The sequence below is a fragment of the Parasteatoda tepidariorum genome, chromosome 10, assembly GCF_043381705.1.
Source record: "Parasteatoda tepidariorum isolate YZ-2023 chromosome 10, CAS_Ptep_4.0, whole genome shotgun sequence".
NCBI lineage: Eukaryota > Metazoa > Arthropoda > Arachnida > Araneae > Theridiidae > Parasteatoda > Parasteatoda tepidariorum.
This window is the reverse complement of record NC_092213.1, coordinates 84084720-84103351: the sequence shown is the minus strand read 5'-3', so window position 1 is coordinate 84103351 and position 18632 is coordinate 84084720. Positions and strand designations below refer to the sequence as shown.

Sequence of the window (18632 nt, the reverse complement as noted above, 5' to 3'; positions counted from 1 at the left end):
ATTTTTTTTTTTTCTGAGAGGAGGGGGTGCACAAGGTTTGAGGGCGTATGATCCAGAAATAATACACTACATATTAGTTTGCACAACCTGCGGCCCGCGGTAGCTCCTGAACCTTAAAAATTAAAAACTTTTATATTTTTTTGGCAAAAGAAAATTTGAAATTTTGAATTGCGTAATTAAGTTTTTGAACGCCATAAATTTAAATTAATGTAGTCTTTTCATCCCTTTTATCGGTGGTTATCACTGTGAATTTCCAATGTTTTAAAAATACCAACAATTTTGACATCTCGACAATCCCGAAAAAAATATTGTGTTAAGTATATGATAGGGTGCATTTAGAATTCTTGCTGGGGGCGCTCCTAAGTCTATGTAATGAGACATTTGATTAGGTAGTTCTATAATTAAATTTTCAGCTTGAAAAGGCAGAGAGGAATATATTTTACTGAGAAAAAAATAACCATGCTTCTTTGTTTCATTTTCTATGATTCGTAAAAGTACTAATTTACTTGTTACGAACAACAACTTTCGAGCTTCCAAACAAGAAATCGGAAAAAGAATTATCTTCTAAGAATTTGTTATTTAATAGTACCATCTTTGTTCTATTTTTAAAAGAATGAAATTTAAGCTAATAGAACAACTTTAGTTTTTATTGAAATATTTTTATTTATGTTTTGAAATTTCATGTATGAATGTATTGTGTACTGTTACGGATTGCTTTGTGTCATAATCTTTTTTTATGATTATTTAATTTATTATGAGATGAATAAAGAAAATAAAACAAGTATTTAAAACGTTTTTTCTTTCTCTTTTAATTGTATTGAAACTTTATTTTAAAGATTTTTATTCAAAGCTTGAAGAATTAAAACAGTAAAATTTTCAATTATTTTAATTTGTTTTCCTAATTTCAATTAGATTTAATAAGAATTAAATTTAATTTGTTTTGCTAATTTTTTTTTTTCAAACTGTATTACTATTTTAACTGCTTTTTCTTCTTATTTTTTTTCTTCTTTCAGAAATATTTTTATTGAAAGATTTTTTGTTTTCAATGTTGACTATTTATCCACTGTCGTGAAAAATTTATTTTTTCCGCACGAGATACTTCTTTCTTTATTTTATGCCTATTTTATAGACTTGCACTCGAATAGATGTCAATCAAAAGTATCAAATAATAATAATAAATAAATAAAGAGAGATAATGTGTTGCCAAATATAAATTGTGTAATTTTTAGAAAATAATAAAAAATAAAAAAACTTTATAAAGAGCGATAAGAACCATTTCCTATTTGAATTGTTATAAGTTTCACCAACGAGTAAAAAGTTTATATCTGCTTATTGAGTCATACATTCTGTGTTCTTAAGGTTAAACGTTTTTTTTTTTTTTTTTTTTTCCTTCCTTCCAAGTTTAAATGATTGTTCAATTCCTGCTATTAGTTCACACTCTTCCTATATCTTGTTCAAATTTTCAATCGTTTATAAAATACTTTTTATACATCCACTCAAGTACAAATACATTTTTTTAAACTTGTAGTGGATGATGATAATACAGTTTTTTCAAATATTAATTCATTAATTAAATTTAAATTTTTTTTATTTGGGAGAAAAAATTTTTTACTTATTTAATAAAAAGTAACTAAAATAAAAAAAATTTCTTTGTTGATCTAAGTAGGTAATTGTCTATTTTTTATGTTTGCCATGTTAACAAAATGTTTTTACATAAAGCTAATATAAATTGTTTATTTTGGAGCCAGAATGTTCTGTTCTCATAGAAAATAATGAAATATTTTTTAAAGAAATATTTTTAAGAAGAAATAAGCAATGATGAACGCAAATCAATATTGAGGGTCTGGCGAGTGGTGCCTCTTAGCATATTTTTTTTTTTTATAAATGATCTTTTTATAAGGTAACTTTTTTATTATTTATAATAGTTAACTTTGAGCCGTGGTGGTTCAGGGGATAGAGCATTCGCCTTCCAATGTGGTGATCTCGGTTCGAGTCCAGCTATAACTAGTCGATATGAATTCCGCACCCGGCTCGCACCAACCACAGTGCTGACGGAAAATATCCACAGTGGTAGACGGAGTTAGAGTACTTTGCCTTCAGGCTGACCGTGTGAGGTTTTCGTGAGTTACGCAAATGTAGGTTACTTCGAAAATAAAAGTGCAAACTTCTCCCAATATTTGATCCAGGAGTTGCCTTGTCTTCTGGATTAGGTTCAAAATTATAAGGATACGGAGTTGAACATAAGTAGTCTAAAATTCAAAATTGGGTTCGACGACGACGGTTACAAAATGAAATAGAACCAAATGAAAAAATAATAATTTTCCACTTTAATTTACTAATTTAAATTTGTTTTTCTTTAAATAAACATAACAGCTATAACATCAAACTATCTCATTAGTCTCGCCAGTTTTGCCCTCGTTTTTTGCTAGCTACAGGTAGGACTAGGCGATGTAGGAAATTTTATATCGTGATATATCGACGATTAAACATCGCGATATAACATAAATTCGAAAAATTTCTTTTAAGTTAAAACTACACAATCAGAAATTTTAAATTAATCAAAATGTAAATAAAATAAAAATAGTAAATCTTTAACAAAATAAAATGTTAATTTAAAAAAATGCTTCTGTAACATCAATAGCATTGTTTAATTTTTGTGTAAACGAAATATTAAAAATTATAAAAAATAATATTAAAAATTATCAAGCGAATAATATTTATCATAAAAACTAACAAATAACTTTGATAGATAGAGAAATTCTTAAAAAATAAAGAGAAAATGACTAGAAAAACTAACGAAATACACTTACAAAGAACAAAGTTTTTTTTCCCTTCCAGTAATGGATTGAGTTCAGAACGAAAATTCTCAAGATTTAATTATTTCTCGGACAAGTAACAAGCGTTTTCAAGATAGCGCGGGCAGAGGCCTCTTAACACGATTTCATTGTAGGGAAATCGTATTTCTTGCAATTATTTTTATCTTAAAAGTTAATACTTTAAAGTGTTTAACTATTTCAAAAATAATCAGAACAGTCCTTAGTCATATTTCCCACAATAACTGCGAACTATTTTAATCTTCTTTCCTACCACGATGGTTCTCTTTTTTTTCTTAAGTTTTCGTATAAAAGTCTTTTGTTCGAATCTATGGTTAAAATAATCTTTGGCTAAAAAGATTGTTATTTGAAACTTTGTTGCCATTAAAAGTGACATTAGTTGAGAGCCTTGGATAATAAGTCGAAGGAAATCTGATTCCATTTCCCTTCTTCCCTCCCACTTTTATGTTATTAAATACGAAATTCCGATTGGAACACTATTATTAAGAGGGTGGGTTAAAAAAAAAAGTTTTTTAAAAAAAAAGATAGATTTTTTTTTAGTCGTAACGTCATGAGGGCAGCCCCCTAATTATTTCTCAAAACTTCTGAATTTTTGTAAGTTTATTCTTTTTTTTTTTTTTTTTTAAATNCAATACAAAAAAAAATAATGTTAAGTGAAAAGTTGATAATTTTTTATGATTATCACTTTAATGGAAGTAGATAGTACCATAACTGGTAACTATTAATGATTTCTTTTCCTTTTTTTTTAAAAATAAAAAAAAAATTTAAAAATGTTTATAATTGTAATTGGTATAGTTAATTTGTTTAATTTATGGTATTAATTAATTTGTTTAATTCTGCACTACTGAATTGATTTTTTTTTAAATAGGAAAAATCTTGCGATTTCTCCTTCACTTTGTGCCTATTGTCTATGTTGACTGGTTAAGCTCTTAGTTAATGTGTCTAAAGTATTTAATGAGCAGAGTTATATTTTAACACTAACCTCTAACAGAAATAATTATTTATTTTTTATCTAATTACTGAATCTTTATTAGCTATTTTTATTCAAGTCAAATGTAGTTCAGAATTAGTATTGAATAAAAATTAAAGATGTAAATCAGCATGGAGTAAAACAAGGTCAAAATAAATTATTCCACCTAAAAAGTTGAAAACTTACTAGTATATATAAATTAAAGAATTTCATTGTACAAAGTAACATATCCCCCCTCCCTTTAAATTCATTATTACTCACTGTTCTCCCTTTGCGTTTTTAAAAGGGTGGGCCCACCTTGCTTGTCCTTTGATCCCAAGAAATACCCCCCTTTGTCTTTTTCTCTCTCTCTCTTTTTTTTTTTTTTTGTAGAAATAAACCGCCTTCCTTTAGAAACACTGGATTTTTATTCATATTCCATTAAAAAAAATTAATTAACTGTTTAAATAATAATTACACACTGATAAATAAAATTCTCTGTGTTTATGATTTAATTCTGATTGCTGTTACAAATATTTACTTTGCTAGGATCAGTCTCAACTGGTTGAAATATCTTTTCCCAGGGAGGAAGAAGTATTCATAAATTTTTTTTAATAAATATCTTAAAGAAAAAAAAAAATCACCTTTAAATGTTAATTTACTCATAATTTTTAGTTTACAAAAAAAAAGCTTTCAAGTTGTTAATCAATTAATCATTCTTTGTTAGTTTACTTTAAAAAAAATTTTGCACAGAGATTGTCTTTTGGCATGCCTTTATAATTATTTTTATAAAATAAAATTTTTTCTTTTATTTTGATAATGAGGGAGGGAGAATTACTTTTTTAAATTATGCACATAAAATAGTAAGAGAGTGTAATTCAAGAATTGTTGAGGATAGAATTCTGTTATTACATAATATTACACGATTTGATATATATTGATTTGATATATATTTTTCCGGTGTAAGTTACCCTTTCAAAACTCGAATTGCCCTTTTCAAAGAGAAAGTGCCTTGCAATTTTTTATTCCTAGGGAAGGGTGAACTAAATTTGTATTGCATATCTGTACTCTTTAACAAAAATTGCATATGATTTGTTATACTTTTTTTTCTTTAATTTTTAAGACACGTTGATATTGTTTATATTACACTAAGGAATAATTATTATTTTTTGATATTAAATAAGAATTCTTCATCGAAGCTCCCGAACACCAAGAAAAAAAATTTGTTCTGGGTTGCTACTCCAGGGGAGAAACCTGGAAAATACAGGAAATTTAAAATGAAATTTTCAGTTTTTCCTTACAAACTGGGAAAATACAGGGAATTTTGTTTCTTATTTTCGTTTTTTAAGAAGTGGTGGCCACTCAAAGCCCATTCTATGGGATATTTAAGGATGATATTTCTGCTTTACTAAACAGTTTCATTTACTATTATAGCATTATTTGTTTTAAGTAGATTAAACTGTTCCTTATTTCTTTAAGTTTTTTATAACTAGCTTAGACAAGAGCACAGTGATTATGCATTTCCCCTTAATAAATTGTGTATAATACATGCAGGGAAATCGCAGGGAATTTTTTTATATCCAGATTTGAGTGCAACACTGTTATTCTATTTGTTCCAAAAAAATTATATACCTCTATCTTATTATTACTGTGGATGAAAAAAATGTGTAATCAATTACATATTTCAGTTATCAATTCAATTAACAAAATATTTTTGTTTTAGGTGCTGGTGAGTCTGGGAAAAGCACTATAGTCAAACAGATGAAGTAAGTAATTAATTTATTATTTCACTACATCATTTGTCGTTATGTTGCTATACATTTAGCTGTCCTGCAAAAGAAAAATCCCTTCAGCCCCCTACTGGTCCATTCTGAGTCCACCCTAACTGTTGATCAAAATGGTACTTGCTACCAACTATCCAAATTACCAACTTAGAAAGCTGAATTTCAGAATGTTAAGAAAGAAAGTCTTTAATAAAAAATAAAAATTTCTAACAGCCAACACATTCTGTTTAGTGTGGTAAATTACACAGGTTGCGTAGCGCTTTTGGAAAGTGCTTAAAGGTGCTTATTTTTTATTAACCTTTTTTAAAAGCCCTTAAAGATGCTTTTTTTTATTCGGAGTTTGTAAAAAGTGCTTAATTTTCTATCTTTTAAAAGAGATTTTTTCTTTTCCGTGCCGATTGTGGTTCTAAATTACAAAAAATACATGATTTTCTTAATTTTATTGATTTTATGTTAATAAATTAAGAACTTTAAACCATAGAAAAAAATAATTTTTATTACTTTGCAGATCCTGATTATGTTTTTTTGTTGGAAGATTAAAAATATTTTTCGAGTGCTTAAAAACTTTAAAAGGTGCTTAATTTTTGTTGAAACGTCTGGCTATGCATCCTGTTACATATAAATAAAGTGTAATGAGTTCTGAAAATAAATCAAACTGCTAATATATTGCTAGTATCAAAAAGAAACATTCAAAATTAATTTATTTTAAAAGTATTCTTTAGCTTTTCTTTGGAGCCCATGTGTCTAATGCAGGGTGTGCAAAAACCTTGTCTATGTGGGTTTCTTCATGAAAAAAACCAGATTTCTCCCAGACATAAAAGGGTTTATTTATTTTTTTCTAACATATTGTATATGTATATATACAACATATAAGTATAAGATATAGTATATAAGTCTATACTGAAAAATTATCGCTAGATAGTTGCCAAAGGAATAAATAAAAGAAATATTTAGGAGAATAACTATTTCAGTCATTTTTCTACCTTCTAAATGTTTAATGAACTGCATCATGATGAAGTTACTAGAATGATTATTTTAGTAAAGCGTATGTGATTAGTTTTAAATTATAAATATGCATTCCTGAAATGAAATGCATATATCTTTTTGTAGCACATGATGTGTTCATTTGCATTTTTCAGTGTTTGAATTCATTCTGTATCGTTCAATATACAAAAAAATGTCTTTTGGGGGAAATTTTGGTTTGGGGGTACATAAGAGTCTAACACTGCTGCTTAAACATGCTACTAATTATTATAGTCATTACTCAAAGTTTTCAACTCAAACAGAAAAGCTTACTTTCTCTCAATAAATAGTATTCTTTTGACAACAATATCAGGTTTTGATCATCAAAATGCTTAGGGTTACCTTAAACTGCAATATTTATTGCATATTTTGCCAAACCTCCGGAACTATAATTGCGGAAATCAAGTATTTTTGTAGTAATTTATAGATTTTAGTACTAAGTCAATCTAAATTTTCAAAATGTATTTTAGCAATAACACTTACTATATAAGTTTATTTTGATCATAAAACAGTTACTAAAAATAAAATAAAAACTCATGATATTTTGGGCATTTATAAAATTTTTGTACATTATATTTATATTATTAACAATGATTGGTGATAATAGTTCAGTTTACCTTAACATTATAACACCCCCTCCAAAAAAAAGCTCTTTTAATTTTGTGAAGCAATGTTGTTTTCTCTGTTTCAGAATAATTCATGAATCTGGATATTCCAAAGAAGATTGTTTGCAGTACAGACCTGTTGTCCACAGCAATACTATCCAAAGTTTAATGGCTATTGTGAAGGGTATGGGTCAACTCAAAATTGAATTTGCTGATCCATCGAGGAAAGTAAGCATTCGTTTCTTTGATCTTCACATTGTATCTGGAATTATGATTTTGGCAAAAGAAAATCTGGGAATGTTACTTTTTTGCCTTAAGAAGCCTGGAAAATGATTTCTTACATTTAGTCAGCAATGCATAATATTTCTTTTTAGATAAATGTATTTAAAGGTTAACTGTACATATGAAATAAAAACGCAACTATTCGTTACATATCTAGTTATTTATAAATTGGTTGTTTCCATTTTGAATTAAGTTAGTTAGAAGTAGGCATTCATATTATATTTTAATAAATTTTCTGTTAAATATGCAAATAGTTATAGCTTTTTCAAATTATTCATCGTGAAGTCTGTCAGTTAGTATTGTGAACTTTGTTTTTTTTTCTTCCTAAATATTTTGTTTTATTTCAGGATGATGCAAGGCAGTTTTTCACAATAGCTGGTGCTTCCCAAGATGGGGAAATAAATTCTGAATTAGCTGCAATAATGAAAAGACTGTGGCAAGATAGGGGCCTGCAGCTGTGCTTTTCACGATCAAGAGAATATCAGTTGAATGATTCAGCGGCCTAGTATGCTTCTAAATTTACTTATTTTAAATGCAAGAAATGTTTTTACTGTGATTGTTATTTATAGAGTTATGTTGTAATTGTGACTCTAGTTACTGAGTTAACTCTATAGAAATAGTATTTTATTGTCATAGACCAGGGATGACGAACCAATGGCACGCGTGCCATTTATGGCACGTGACACAATATTCTGAGCACGCCACCGACCACAAAGTTCATTATAAAGCATATTAACAAATAAATTGAAATTCACAAAAAACAAAAAAAACAACAAAAAAAACAATGATTAACAAAAAAATTTACAATTAATTCCAAAAAACAATTAATAACCATAAAAAACAAGCCAACAATAAATAACTAGCTAAAAAAAAATTAACAGTCCGGCTTAAACTAACATCTTACAACCTAATATAAGTTATTTGTCATCTAATCTGCAACAACAGAAGTCACACTGATGTTACTTTAAGTTGAATTACGCGTATAACTGAGAGATTGCAAAAGGTATTTTTTTCATAGTAAATAGTTTTGAGTTGATAGTATTTAGTGTTATTATTTTCCCAATAATCACGAAGTCAAAATTATTTGACGGCACGTCTATGACTTTCACGCCACAATTTTTTGAAAAATGGCACGTTGGTGCATATAGGTTCGCCACCCCTGTCATAGACTGTCGCTATTTTTTATTACAGCTATTTATACTATGAGGACTGTATTGTGAAAAAGGAATATTTTAAATAAAGGGCTGGGGGAGAAAAAATAAAATTATTACAATATTTATTACAAAAACCTGCTTTAATTTACAAACTCATACCTGCCAAGTCTCCTGTTTTTTAACGTTGACTCCTGTATTTTACGACTATCTCCTGTTTACCCGTTTATTCTCAAATTTCCCTGTATTTGTACAAGAAATTTAAAAGAAGAAAAAAATTGATGATATAATTTCCGTTGATGGCAATGTTAAGATTTGTATACATATTTTTTTCTTCGCAAAATGTAAGTGTTTATCTTCAAATTTTGAATTTCTCTTTTTGACTTACATGATTATGCATGACATATCAAAGCTTCACTCGTTGTTAAAATCATCGTACCTAAAAAATTTTGCTAGTAAAATCTCCGTTATTTTATTTCTCCATTGCTGGCAGGTATGATTTTTTTAATCAACCATAATTAATAATTAATTTTTGAGACATACAAAAAAGTATTTATTTTTTTTAGAAAAATAGTATCTTTTTAATAATTCTTATTATTTGGAATATTTATTTTGACCTTATCTTAATTTTACCGTCAATTTTATCTTTAGTGAGTGGCTTTTAAATGTAGAGTTTTAAAGTTGAAGAATACCTGCGCTTTTTTTAAAAAATCTAATAAAAAAAAACTCATTCTTTTCTAATTAAATGGGATTATTTTTTTGTTACATAGCTGCTAACTCTACTGAATTTTACCAGTTTCTCTTGGTCTACTGGTTTTATTAAAATTCTCCTGATTTTTGTACCTTTTAGAAAATTCCCTAAAATTGAGGAAGTTTCTTAAAAAAACCCTATTGAAATAGAATTTTTGTACAAATTATTGCTTGCTTGCTTGAATATTTAAATAAGTATTACTAATACATGAAGTGAACCTCTTTTATAGAAATCAGTTCAAAACTTTCTTAAATGTTCAATTTATTTTTATTCAGAACTCTTTTTTTTTAAATGGTTTAAAAAAATATTGACTATCTCTGATGAATTAAATGATATTCAAAATTATGAGTATACATAATACATAATATTTCAAGTATGTTTTATGTCAATCATAACTGGAAAATATAGTTTTTCTATTTTGGTGACTGTAAAAATCTCCAAAACCCCTTATGTATAATCATGGGTGCCACTCTTCAGTCCCAGGGACTGAAATCAGTCTTGAGAAAAATCAATAGACTAATAAATTCTATCAATTAAATAAATTTTTCTTTTTTTTTCATTAGAAATTTTTAAATTTTTTTTTTTTTTCGAAATAAAAAAATATTGTATCTTAATGAAAACATATGATATGGTATTGATGTCAGGACTTTAATTTATCTTCTTTTTGTCAGCTTCACTAAATCTCCTTCTTTAAAGTCTTGACAAGGATTGACTGAACTTTATCTACTTGTATAATTAAATTTTGTACTATTAATGAATCTAAGTCTGCTCTAGTTTGCTTCCTCCACCCTAACCCATCGTCATGCTGGTCAAAGTTAAATCAAGATTATTTTTTTAAGAAAGAAAGAAATTATAGAGCTAGAGCAAAAAATAAGTAATGGTGAAGTGAAAAACAGGGATACGAATGGTTTCAGATTGTTCAGTAATAGTTGTTAAGAAATATACAAGGTTGGCTGTTATTTATGTTTCGTTTGATAAAAAAACATAAAATAAAAAATTATAAAAAATAATCAAATGATTGATTTAATATGTAAGCTAATTTCAAGGAAAGGTAAATTTTGGTGTCAGTGTGCTATAAATTTCTAAAAGTTTGGTAAACAACGCTAGACAGTATTATTTGGTCCAAAAATGAGTTCAGTCTTGAAATTTTTTTAGAGTGGCACCCATGGTATAATATATTTAGTACATTATGCAACAATTATCATCAAATTTATTTTATTTCTTGAAATCTAGACTTTTTCCTATCTATGTTGGCAGCTATGATATTTAAAGTATTGTTAGTATGTTATACTTTTTTTTTAAAGTCATTGCTTTGAATTACCTTTTGCATTCTGTATTTTTAATTTTTTTCACTTTTTCAGTTATTTAAATTCACTTGATAGAATTAGTCAATCCAACTATATTCCTTCTCAGCAAGATGTACTGCGAACCAGAGTGAAAACCACGGGAATCGTTGAAACTCATTTCACTTTCAAAGATTTACACTTCAAGTATGTATTCTCAAGAAATAGAAATGTTTCTTTTGAAACTCTTCTACTTTGTTTTAGAAGTTTAATATGTGATTGTTTTTTTGTAATAAACTTGTATTCAACGATCAATAAATTAAAATTCAAAAATCATAAATTGACATAAGAGAATTTTCCTGTGTGCAATAAAATTTTATCTTTAAAAGCTACAAGGGAAACTGAATTAATAAAACTAAACAATAGTTACATACGTAAACATTGTGAATATATAAAAATAAAACTATAAAATTTTTCTGTAATATATTTTCTAAAAACTATTCATGGTGCGTAGCTTTTTTAAAAAGTACTTAAAAGTGCTTATTTTCGTTTTTTAAAAGCCCTTAAAGGTGCTTTTTTCAGGTTATCTGCATACCTGGAAAGTCATGAATTTCAGTATTGAACAAAATTTGTCATTAAATGTGTGATTTTTACTATTTTTTTAAAAAAAAAATCATGGAAAGTCATGGATTTAGGTCTCCGAAAAATCTAATTTTTACAATGGAATCCACCCCCCAATTTCATCCTGTTCCAAATATCTGAATTCCTTACAAAATCATCGCTCAGTCATATTTTATTAGAATATAAAATGATTTTATCATGTTCTTTAAAAATTATGGTGTTCTTTCAAAAAATGAAAGAAAAAGCATCATTTCTAGAGTGAATTATCTTTTAAACTTTGGTAATTTAAGAATTTTTATTATTTACTTTTTTTAATTTTATCAATTTAAAATTCTATTTGAAGCAAACCAGTCATTGGTGAATTTTTTTTAATTCCGAATTGAAAACAGAAAAAATCAGAAGTATTTCTTTCTTTTCTGATGAACAAGAAAAGTATCTTTAGAATATAATTCCGCAGAAAAAAAAGGAGAGAAAAAAATCATTTGCTTTTGTATTTTTTCCAGCTATTTTATTTTTTTCAACTCTTTACTCAGTTTTTTGAATTTAAAATCTATAAATATGAAGATGCAGAGTATAACAGTTTAGGTTATACCTATCATTTCAATTAATGTTATTATAATGCTTTTTTAAATTCATTGTTGCGTGTTTGTGGGAGAAAATAGTTACTTCATTAAGTCATGAAAAATTCTTGGAATTAGTCATGGAAAGTTATGACTTTGAAAATCTAAAATGTAGCAGATACCCTGTTATTTTTTTTATTCTGTGTTTTTCAAAAGTGCTTAATTTTCCCTTTTTGAAAATGAGATTTTTTTCTTTACCTTGTTGATTTTCGTCCTGTATTATGAAATAGCATGCTTTTCACATTGTTCTATTCAAAGTTTTCACAATTCATTTGGTTCATAGCTTATGATAGCACCAATCATGTTACATGTTTGATGAAATACTCGTGAATGACTACTGAGCTGGATTCGGTGAGATTCTGGCCCACTCATGTGCAACTCTGCTGCATTTTGCAAGATATTCTCAATTTCAGGCTTCATTTTCCACCCTCTGAAATTGAACCGGAAAATCGCTAAATTTTTTAATCATGGCTACTATAATCAAAAAAAGAGTTCCTTGTTATTAACTAGTTATTTTATCATGATCATGCAAAGTCTTTGAAAATTATTTTGCATTTTGTTTAAGTATATTAGGCTTAAAAATATTTTTTGAGTGCTTAAAAAGTACTTAAAAGGTACTTATTTTTGTTGTAAGATATGGCTACTCACCCTGTAAACTATCTTAGCTGCATGCATGTTGTATTAAAAACATTAGTTTAATTAATTCTTCTGTATTTTTTAGAATGTTTGATGTTGGTGGTCAAAGATCAGAAAGAAAGAAGTGGATCCACTGTTTTGAAGGTGTTACCGCTATTATATTCTGTGTTGCACTAAGTGGATACGACTTAGTGTTAGCCGAAGATGAAGAAATGGTAATTTAAGCTTTATTTCTGTATTTTTTTATCAAAAGAATGTTTTATTTTAATATTTTATGATATGTAATAACGTAATTGTACTAACTGTGTCATTTATCAATCACTTTTCAACATTATATTTTATTTTCAATATAACAGCTAGCAAATATAAACCAGAGTCTGTAGTTGTCCTGATTTTTTTGATGAGAAATATTTTGTTGTGATTTTTAGCATTCTATTCTGATTTTTGTTTCTCTACAGAACCAGGGTTCCCACTGTAATTGAAAAATCTTTGAAGCCCTTGAATTTTGTTGAAAAAAATTAGGGTCCCGAAAAGTCCTTAAATTTTGTGATAGGGTCCATGAAAATTTTTTAATTTAATTTTTGTTTTAGTAATTTTCAAAATAGTAATAATAATCTTTCCTTAAAAAAAGTATGAAAAAAAAGTAACTACAAGGCAAATGATGGAAATTTTGATCGCATTTTGCATTGCAATGTTTTCCAGATTACATTAGATTACAACCATATAGATTTTTTCACACAAATGATTAGTAAATCAAGCATAGTGTTCTGCATTAAAGTAATCAAAGAATCACGCAAAGTGTTTTATATTAAAGTGGTTTATGTATCAGTGGTTATGTATCTTAGTTTGTCCTACATCATATGTGTTTTGTAAAGTTTTGTAATTTCACAATTATTGATTTTTTTCATGCAATGATAAACAGGATTGATTCCAAAAGACAATACAGTAATTGTATTGTAGAATTTTTTAATGGTTTAGTGAGAAATCATCCAGAATTACCTTTGTATAAAAGTGTTAAGTGGCATATTTAGTGTGTTTCCATTTCAAAATTATTGAAACCTTTATTTAAATTAATTTCATTAAAAAAGTTTTGAAATAGACTACAAACTCAATCAAATATTGGTTTGAGTCAGTTATCAACCCTTTGCTTACAGGGTATCATATAGTACCAACATATGTGGTTCATATGTTGTACCAGCCGTAAGCAAATGGTTAATTGACACTGTTTTTTTTAATTTATTATTAAATAAACATATAGATGATTGTGCTCCGGAAAAAATCCGGATTTTTCACTAATCGCTATCCGAAAGTTTCCGGAAATACAAGGCCCAGAAGTTTCAAGAAATCATTGATCACATGTATCAGTGTATTCATTACAGAAAAAAAATGAGAGAGAATTTCTCTCCCTTTCTTAAAAACAGGGTGAGATTTCAAAAAGTTAAGTGAGATTTCTGAAAATTAAAAAAACACGAATAGACTTGGAAAAAAATTATTTCTTTAATTATAATACATTTTTCACATCTTCCAATTGAATATTTTTGCTGCATCATCATATGGAAAATGTTCTATATCTACTTTGACTGTAAAATATCTGTATTTGTTTCGTTTTGACCGTTTCTACCGACATTTGTTTAATTTTCTTTTGTCCGTTACGGAGTAGAAGATGTCGCATTAACAAGGAAGGTATTTGTTCATCTTACATTCATGCACAAAAAATTTGAACGTTTTAAATGAAGAAACCTTACCTACGGTGAGCACGTGGTTGCAGAGAAAGGTGTTCCGTGGTTCGGGGGGGGGGGGTGCTCTGCTGTTCGCACCGGTTCTGAACAATACTGATAAATAGGGAGGCTAGATAACAAGGAACGATGCTCAAAATAATGAAAGATCAAGGAAGAAAAGTGAAATGGATTTTATTCAAAATGGCAAACGACGAAATTTTTCCAAAATTCGTGCATTTTATAAAGGATTAATAAAGTGCGCGAACTTCTCGCATTAATCGTTTTTTATTCCGAGAAAAGAAAAAAATAGGCGAGATTCTCACATTCTCGCGCTGTAGTGAAAACACTGATGTATGCATAAAATTTTTATATATTTTTATTTAAAATTATTGGAACTTGAATTTATACCTGGCATCTCTTTCATTTGTAAATATTTTTTCTGGCAGTGATAAATGTAATAAGAGGGAAAAGTGAACTTATCATTTAAATTATGCTGCATATAATTTATTTAGAATTTTATGTTTTGAAAATATCAATGATTTAAATTAATAATGACATACATTTTTTGAAATGCGTCATTAATGATTTTACTCAAGAAATGTTCAGGATTTTTGAGCTGGGCTCACAATCACCCCTGTAAACAACACTATAAAAATTTTCCATGCATTGATTTGAAGCGAATATGAGTTATTCAGCACAGTATACTCCAGATATCTAAAAATTCAAGAGACGCTAAAAAAATTTCGAGATAACAAGTTCAGAACTAAATATATTCTAAAATATTACTCTAAAAGTAGAGACATATGTTATAATAACTATAAGTCTAAATACAACAATGATAATTTTATTTTAAAAAGTAAAACTAAAGAATTGGCTTACAATAAACTTACAGGGTGTTTTTTTTTTTTTTTTTTTTTTTTTTTTTTTTTTTTTTTTTTTTTTTTNTTTTTTTTTTTTTTTTTTTTTTTAATTAAAATGAGGTGGGTATATAATGCCATGGGGAAAATATTTTTTTGACTTAACAAGGTTTTTGAGATATGGACTATATTAATAAAATTATTCTAAAAAATGTTCCTCTTTTATTAATAGTTTATTTCTCTAAGCAAAATAATTCTTAAAAAATAGTAATTTTATACCTTTGGCAGTAAAATTTACTAACACATAGCATTGTATTTTAAGTAGAGTAACTTGTATTACATTTAAGCCTCTTTTTTTTTTTTTTTTTTTTTTTTTTTTTTTTTTTTAAGTTGTATGGTTTATGTATACTATTCCAAAAAATGTCCAAATATTGTCCTGATTTAAATGTCAATTCAAATTCATCAGCTTATCATTAATTGTCAAAAATATTCATTGGCCTATTACGAAGCCTGTATAAGCAAGTCTTGTGTATTTTAGCATTTTATCCCAATTCATATTCACTTGATTCACTAGGCTCAGATTTGGATTACAGCTTATTCAATACTATTTTTGTGGTGTAAATTAGCATTATCATCAAAGTAAAGTAAATCGAAATATTGTACAATAAAAAGCTTATAATTCTAAAATTATTATTGTTATTTTCATTTTTTTTACAAATTTTATTAAGCAAAAACAAAATAAAACTAGTGAGTAAAAACATGCTTCCATACTTTTACGGAAAATGTGGATAATAATATTTTATTTGAAAGAATCTTTGTTTGTAAAAGGTATAATTGATGTTCATGCAAAATTTAATGAGAATTAATAAAGTTTGAATTATGTCTACAAGTATAATAAATAGAATAAAAATATTGTAAGTGAACGAACTGAAACATATTGCTTGTAAATGAAAAGAAATAAGAAGTCGCACTGCAAAAATAAATGTTTATTTCATGTTTCAAAAATAATTATCGAAACAGTTTTACCCATTGAAAGGTAGGTCTTGGTTTGGATTTGATGACGTCTTCACACTTTTCAATTATGTTTAAGAGTCATAGTAAACAGTGCACCTGCGTTGCTATGGTGACCGCTGCTGTTTTCTTTTTATTTTCACTAGCAGGCATTTTTAATGTATGAACATAATAATAATTTAAAGTATTTTTTTAATTATTATTATTAACATATAATTACTGGCTTGATGGTGATTTCAATATAAATATGAATGCTGAAAAAGGAAAAGTATTTTTTGACTTCTTGAAACACGTGCGTAAGGCAGGATTTGAAAATCAATCTGATGACAAACATCCATTAAGACAGTTTTTGCAACCCATGATTTGAAATGTGGCGTTTAACGGAGTCAATCCAGAGAGAAAAAGCATTTGACCATTGGTTAACCAGTGATCGTAATAAAACAATCACATTTTTTTTCTTCAAATAATTCTTTAATTATAACTTTTAATTGTTGTAAAAATATTGGAGACTTAATTGAATTTATTTTTCTAGAACCGAATGACAGAGAGCATGAAGTTGTTTGATTCTATTTGCAACAATAAATGGTTTGAAGAGACATCCATCATATTATTTTTAAACAAGAAAGATCTTTTTGAAGAAAAGATAACCAAGTCACCCCTTACTTTGTGTTTCCCAGAATATACAGGTATATTATCTAAAGTTGACATTTGGAAGTCATTATTTTAAATCACAATTAACACATTCTATTTACAAATGTTTTATTTTCCTCTTTACTATTAAATCCAAAACAGTTGTTCCAAAAATGTAGAACTACCATATGCTGTTTTTGAAATAAAATCATGATCATACATATAAATTCATCAGCATATCATTTTGGTGATGTTTAGTTTGTTAATGACTTTCGCATCTTTTTTGTTGACTTATTCCCTGTGTGTCTGTATTTTTTATGTCATGTTTTTTTTAAATTTTGTGCAGGAAATAACACTTATGAAGAAGCTGCTGCTTACATCAAGATGAAGTTTGAGAATCAAAACAAAAGGAAAAACACGAAAGAAATCTACACTCATTTCACGTGTGCCACGGACACCAACAACATCCAGTTTGTCTTTGATGCCGTTACTGATGTTATCATAAAGAACAATCTGAAAGATTGCGGTTTATTCTAGTTGTTAAGTAAGTGCTTCCTCTTTTTATAATCATACCAATTTTATTAACAAACTTTTCAGTATACTGGAATCTTTTATGTATTGCCATGATAACTCTATGGGTATATAAATTCACTAGATTATTTGAAGTAGTTTTATGGAAAAATAAAATACAAAAAACAGACTTCTAAACAAATTCATTTTGAAGTTAAAAATAGTTGAAGATTCTTTTGCAGTAAAATTTGCCTCTATTTAAATTGATCAAATCTTACTTTTTTTGAGTTGTGTCGCCCTTTTTAAATGTAGTCTCTGCTATATGCATGTTACCTCAAATGTCAACATGGGTGTTTGGTGAATGTCTTAAATATTTGTTATATTCGATTTGATATTAATTTATTTGTTGATGATATATTTTATTCAATATTTTGAGATCTGCTGAGTATTGATTGGGAGTACCGATTAACTTGACCACTTGAAAAAACAATGTAAGGCTGGACACTGGACCTTAAAAAAAAAAATCAGTGTACGGTATACCTGTCAAATGTATACCTTGGGTCTGTCCAGGGTATATTTACTACCGTTTAGCGGTACCTTCACAAATTCAACTTTAGGGAAAACGGTAGTTTCACAAAATACTTTTAATAAAGCAAGTTCTCATGCAAACCTCGTTCTTGTTGCAAAAGAGTAGCTTTTTTGCCAGATGTCTTTTACGAAAATGTAGAACATGTTTGGTAAGATACTGCAATATGGTAAGCCTAACTGGTCGCTCACAATGGGTCATATAAAAGCTTTTTTTTTTTTTAGCTGTGTTTTTTTTAAAAATGAAACAACGAGGATCTTCCTTTGCAAATTTTACAGAAAGTCAAAATTCGAACATTATTATGAGCATTGGAACATTATCTTAAACACTATTGTAAATTTATTCTAACAGACCTTTATTTTTTATGAAACACTTTTTTTTCCATGAAACTTTTTATTGTATGACCTAATCGAAAAATGTTCTAACTTTTAGTGTTAATACTGTTTAAATGCATGTTTATATTAAATTCAAGTTGAAATTTTACTATGGACAATTATTTTTATGGAATTTTAAAATTGGATGCAATTTTAAGCCCACAATTTTACAATAGCAAAATTATCTTTTTATATGGGGAAAAATATATAGAAATTTACCTTTCATAAAGGATTTTTATTTAAAGTGACAATTTTTGAAAATATTTTCGTACTTTACACTATTTTTGTGTTGAGTTTTTAATAAAAATTTTTATTTTCACAAATTATGTCTAAATTTTCACAAAATTTAAACCTTTCAAAAAATACCAGACAGACCCCTGTATGCACTTAACTGGACCACTTAAGGC

The 18632-nt window shown here is 27.5% G+C and overlaps 1 protein-coding gene across 1 annotated transcript in view; it reads left to right on the top strand.

The window, feature by feature from the left end:
- Positions 1-18632, top strand: part of LOC107443828 (G protein alpha i subunit) — a 42982-nt gene that overhangs the window by 21866 nt on the left and 2484 nt on the right. The window contains exons 2-8 of the mRNA XM_043049642.2: positions 5507-5549; positions 7282-7423; positions 7825-7982; positions 10741-10869; positions 12625-12754; positions 16658-16811; positions 17102-17299. Of these exons, the coding sequence (XP_042905576.1) occupies positions 5507-5549; positions 7282-7423; positions 7825-7982; positions 10741-10869; positions 12625-12754; positions 16658-16811; positions 17102-17292 (947 nt within the window). The 3' untranslated portion in view covers positions 17293-17299. The remainder of the gene's footprint in view (positions 1-5506; positions 5550-7281; positions 7424-7824; positions 7983-10740; positions 10870-12624; positions 12755-16657; positions 16812-17101; positions 17300-18632) is intronic.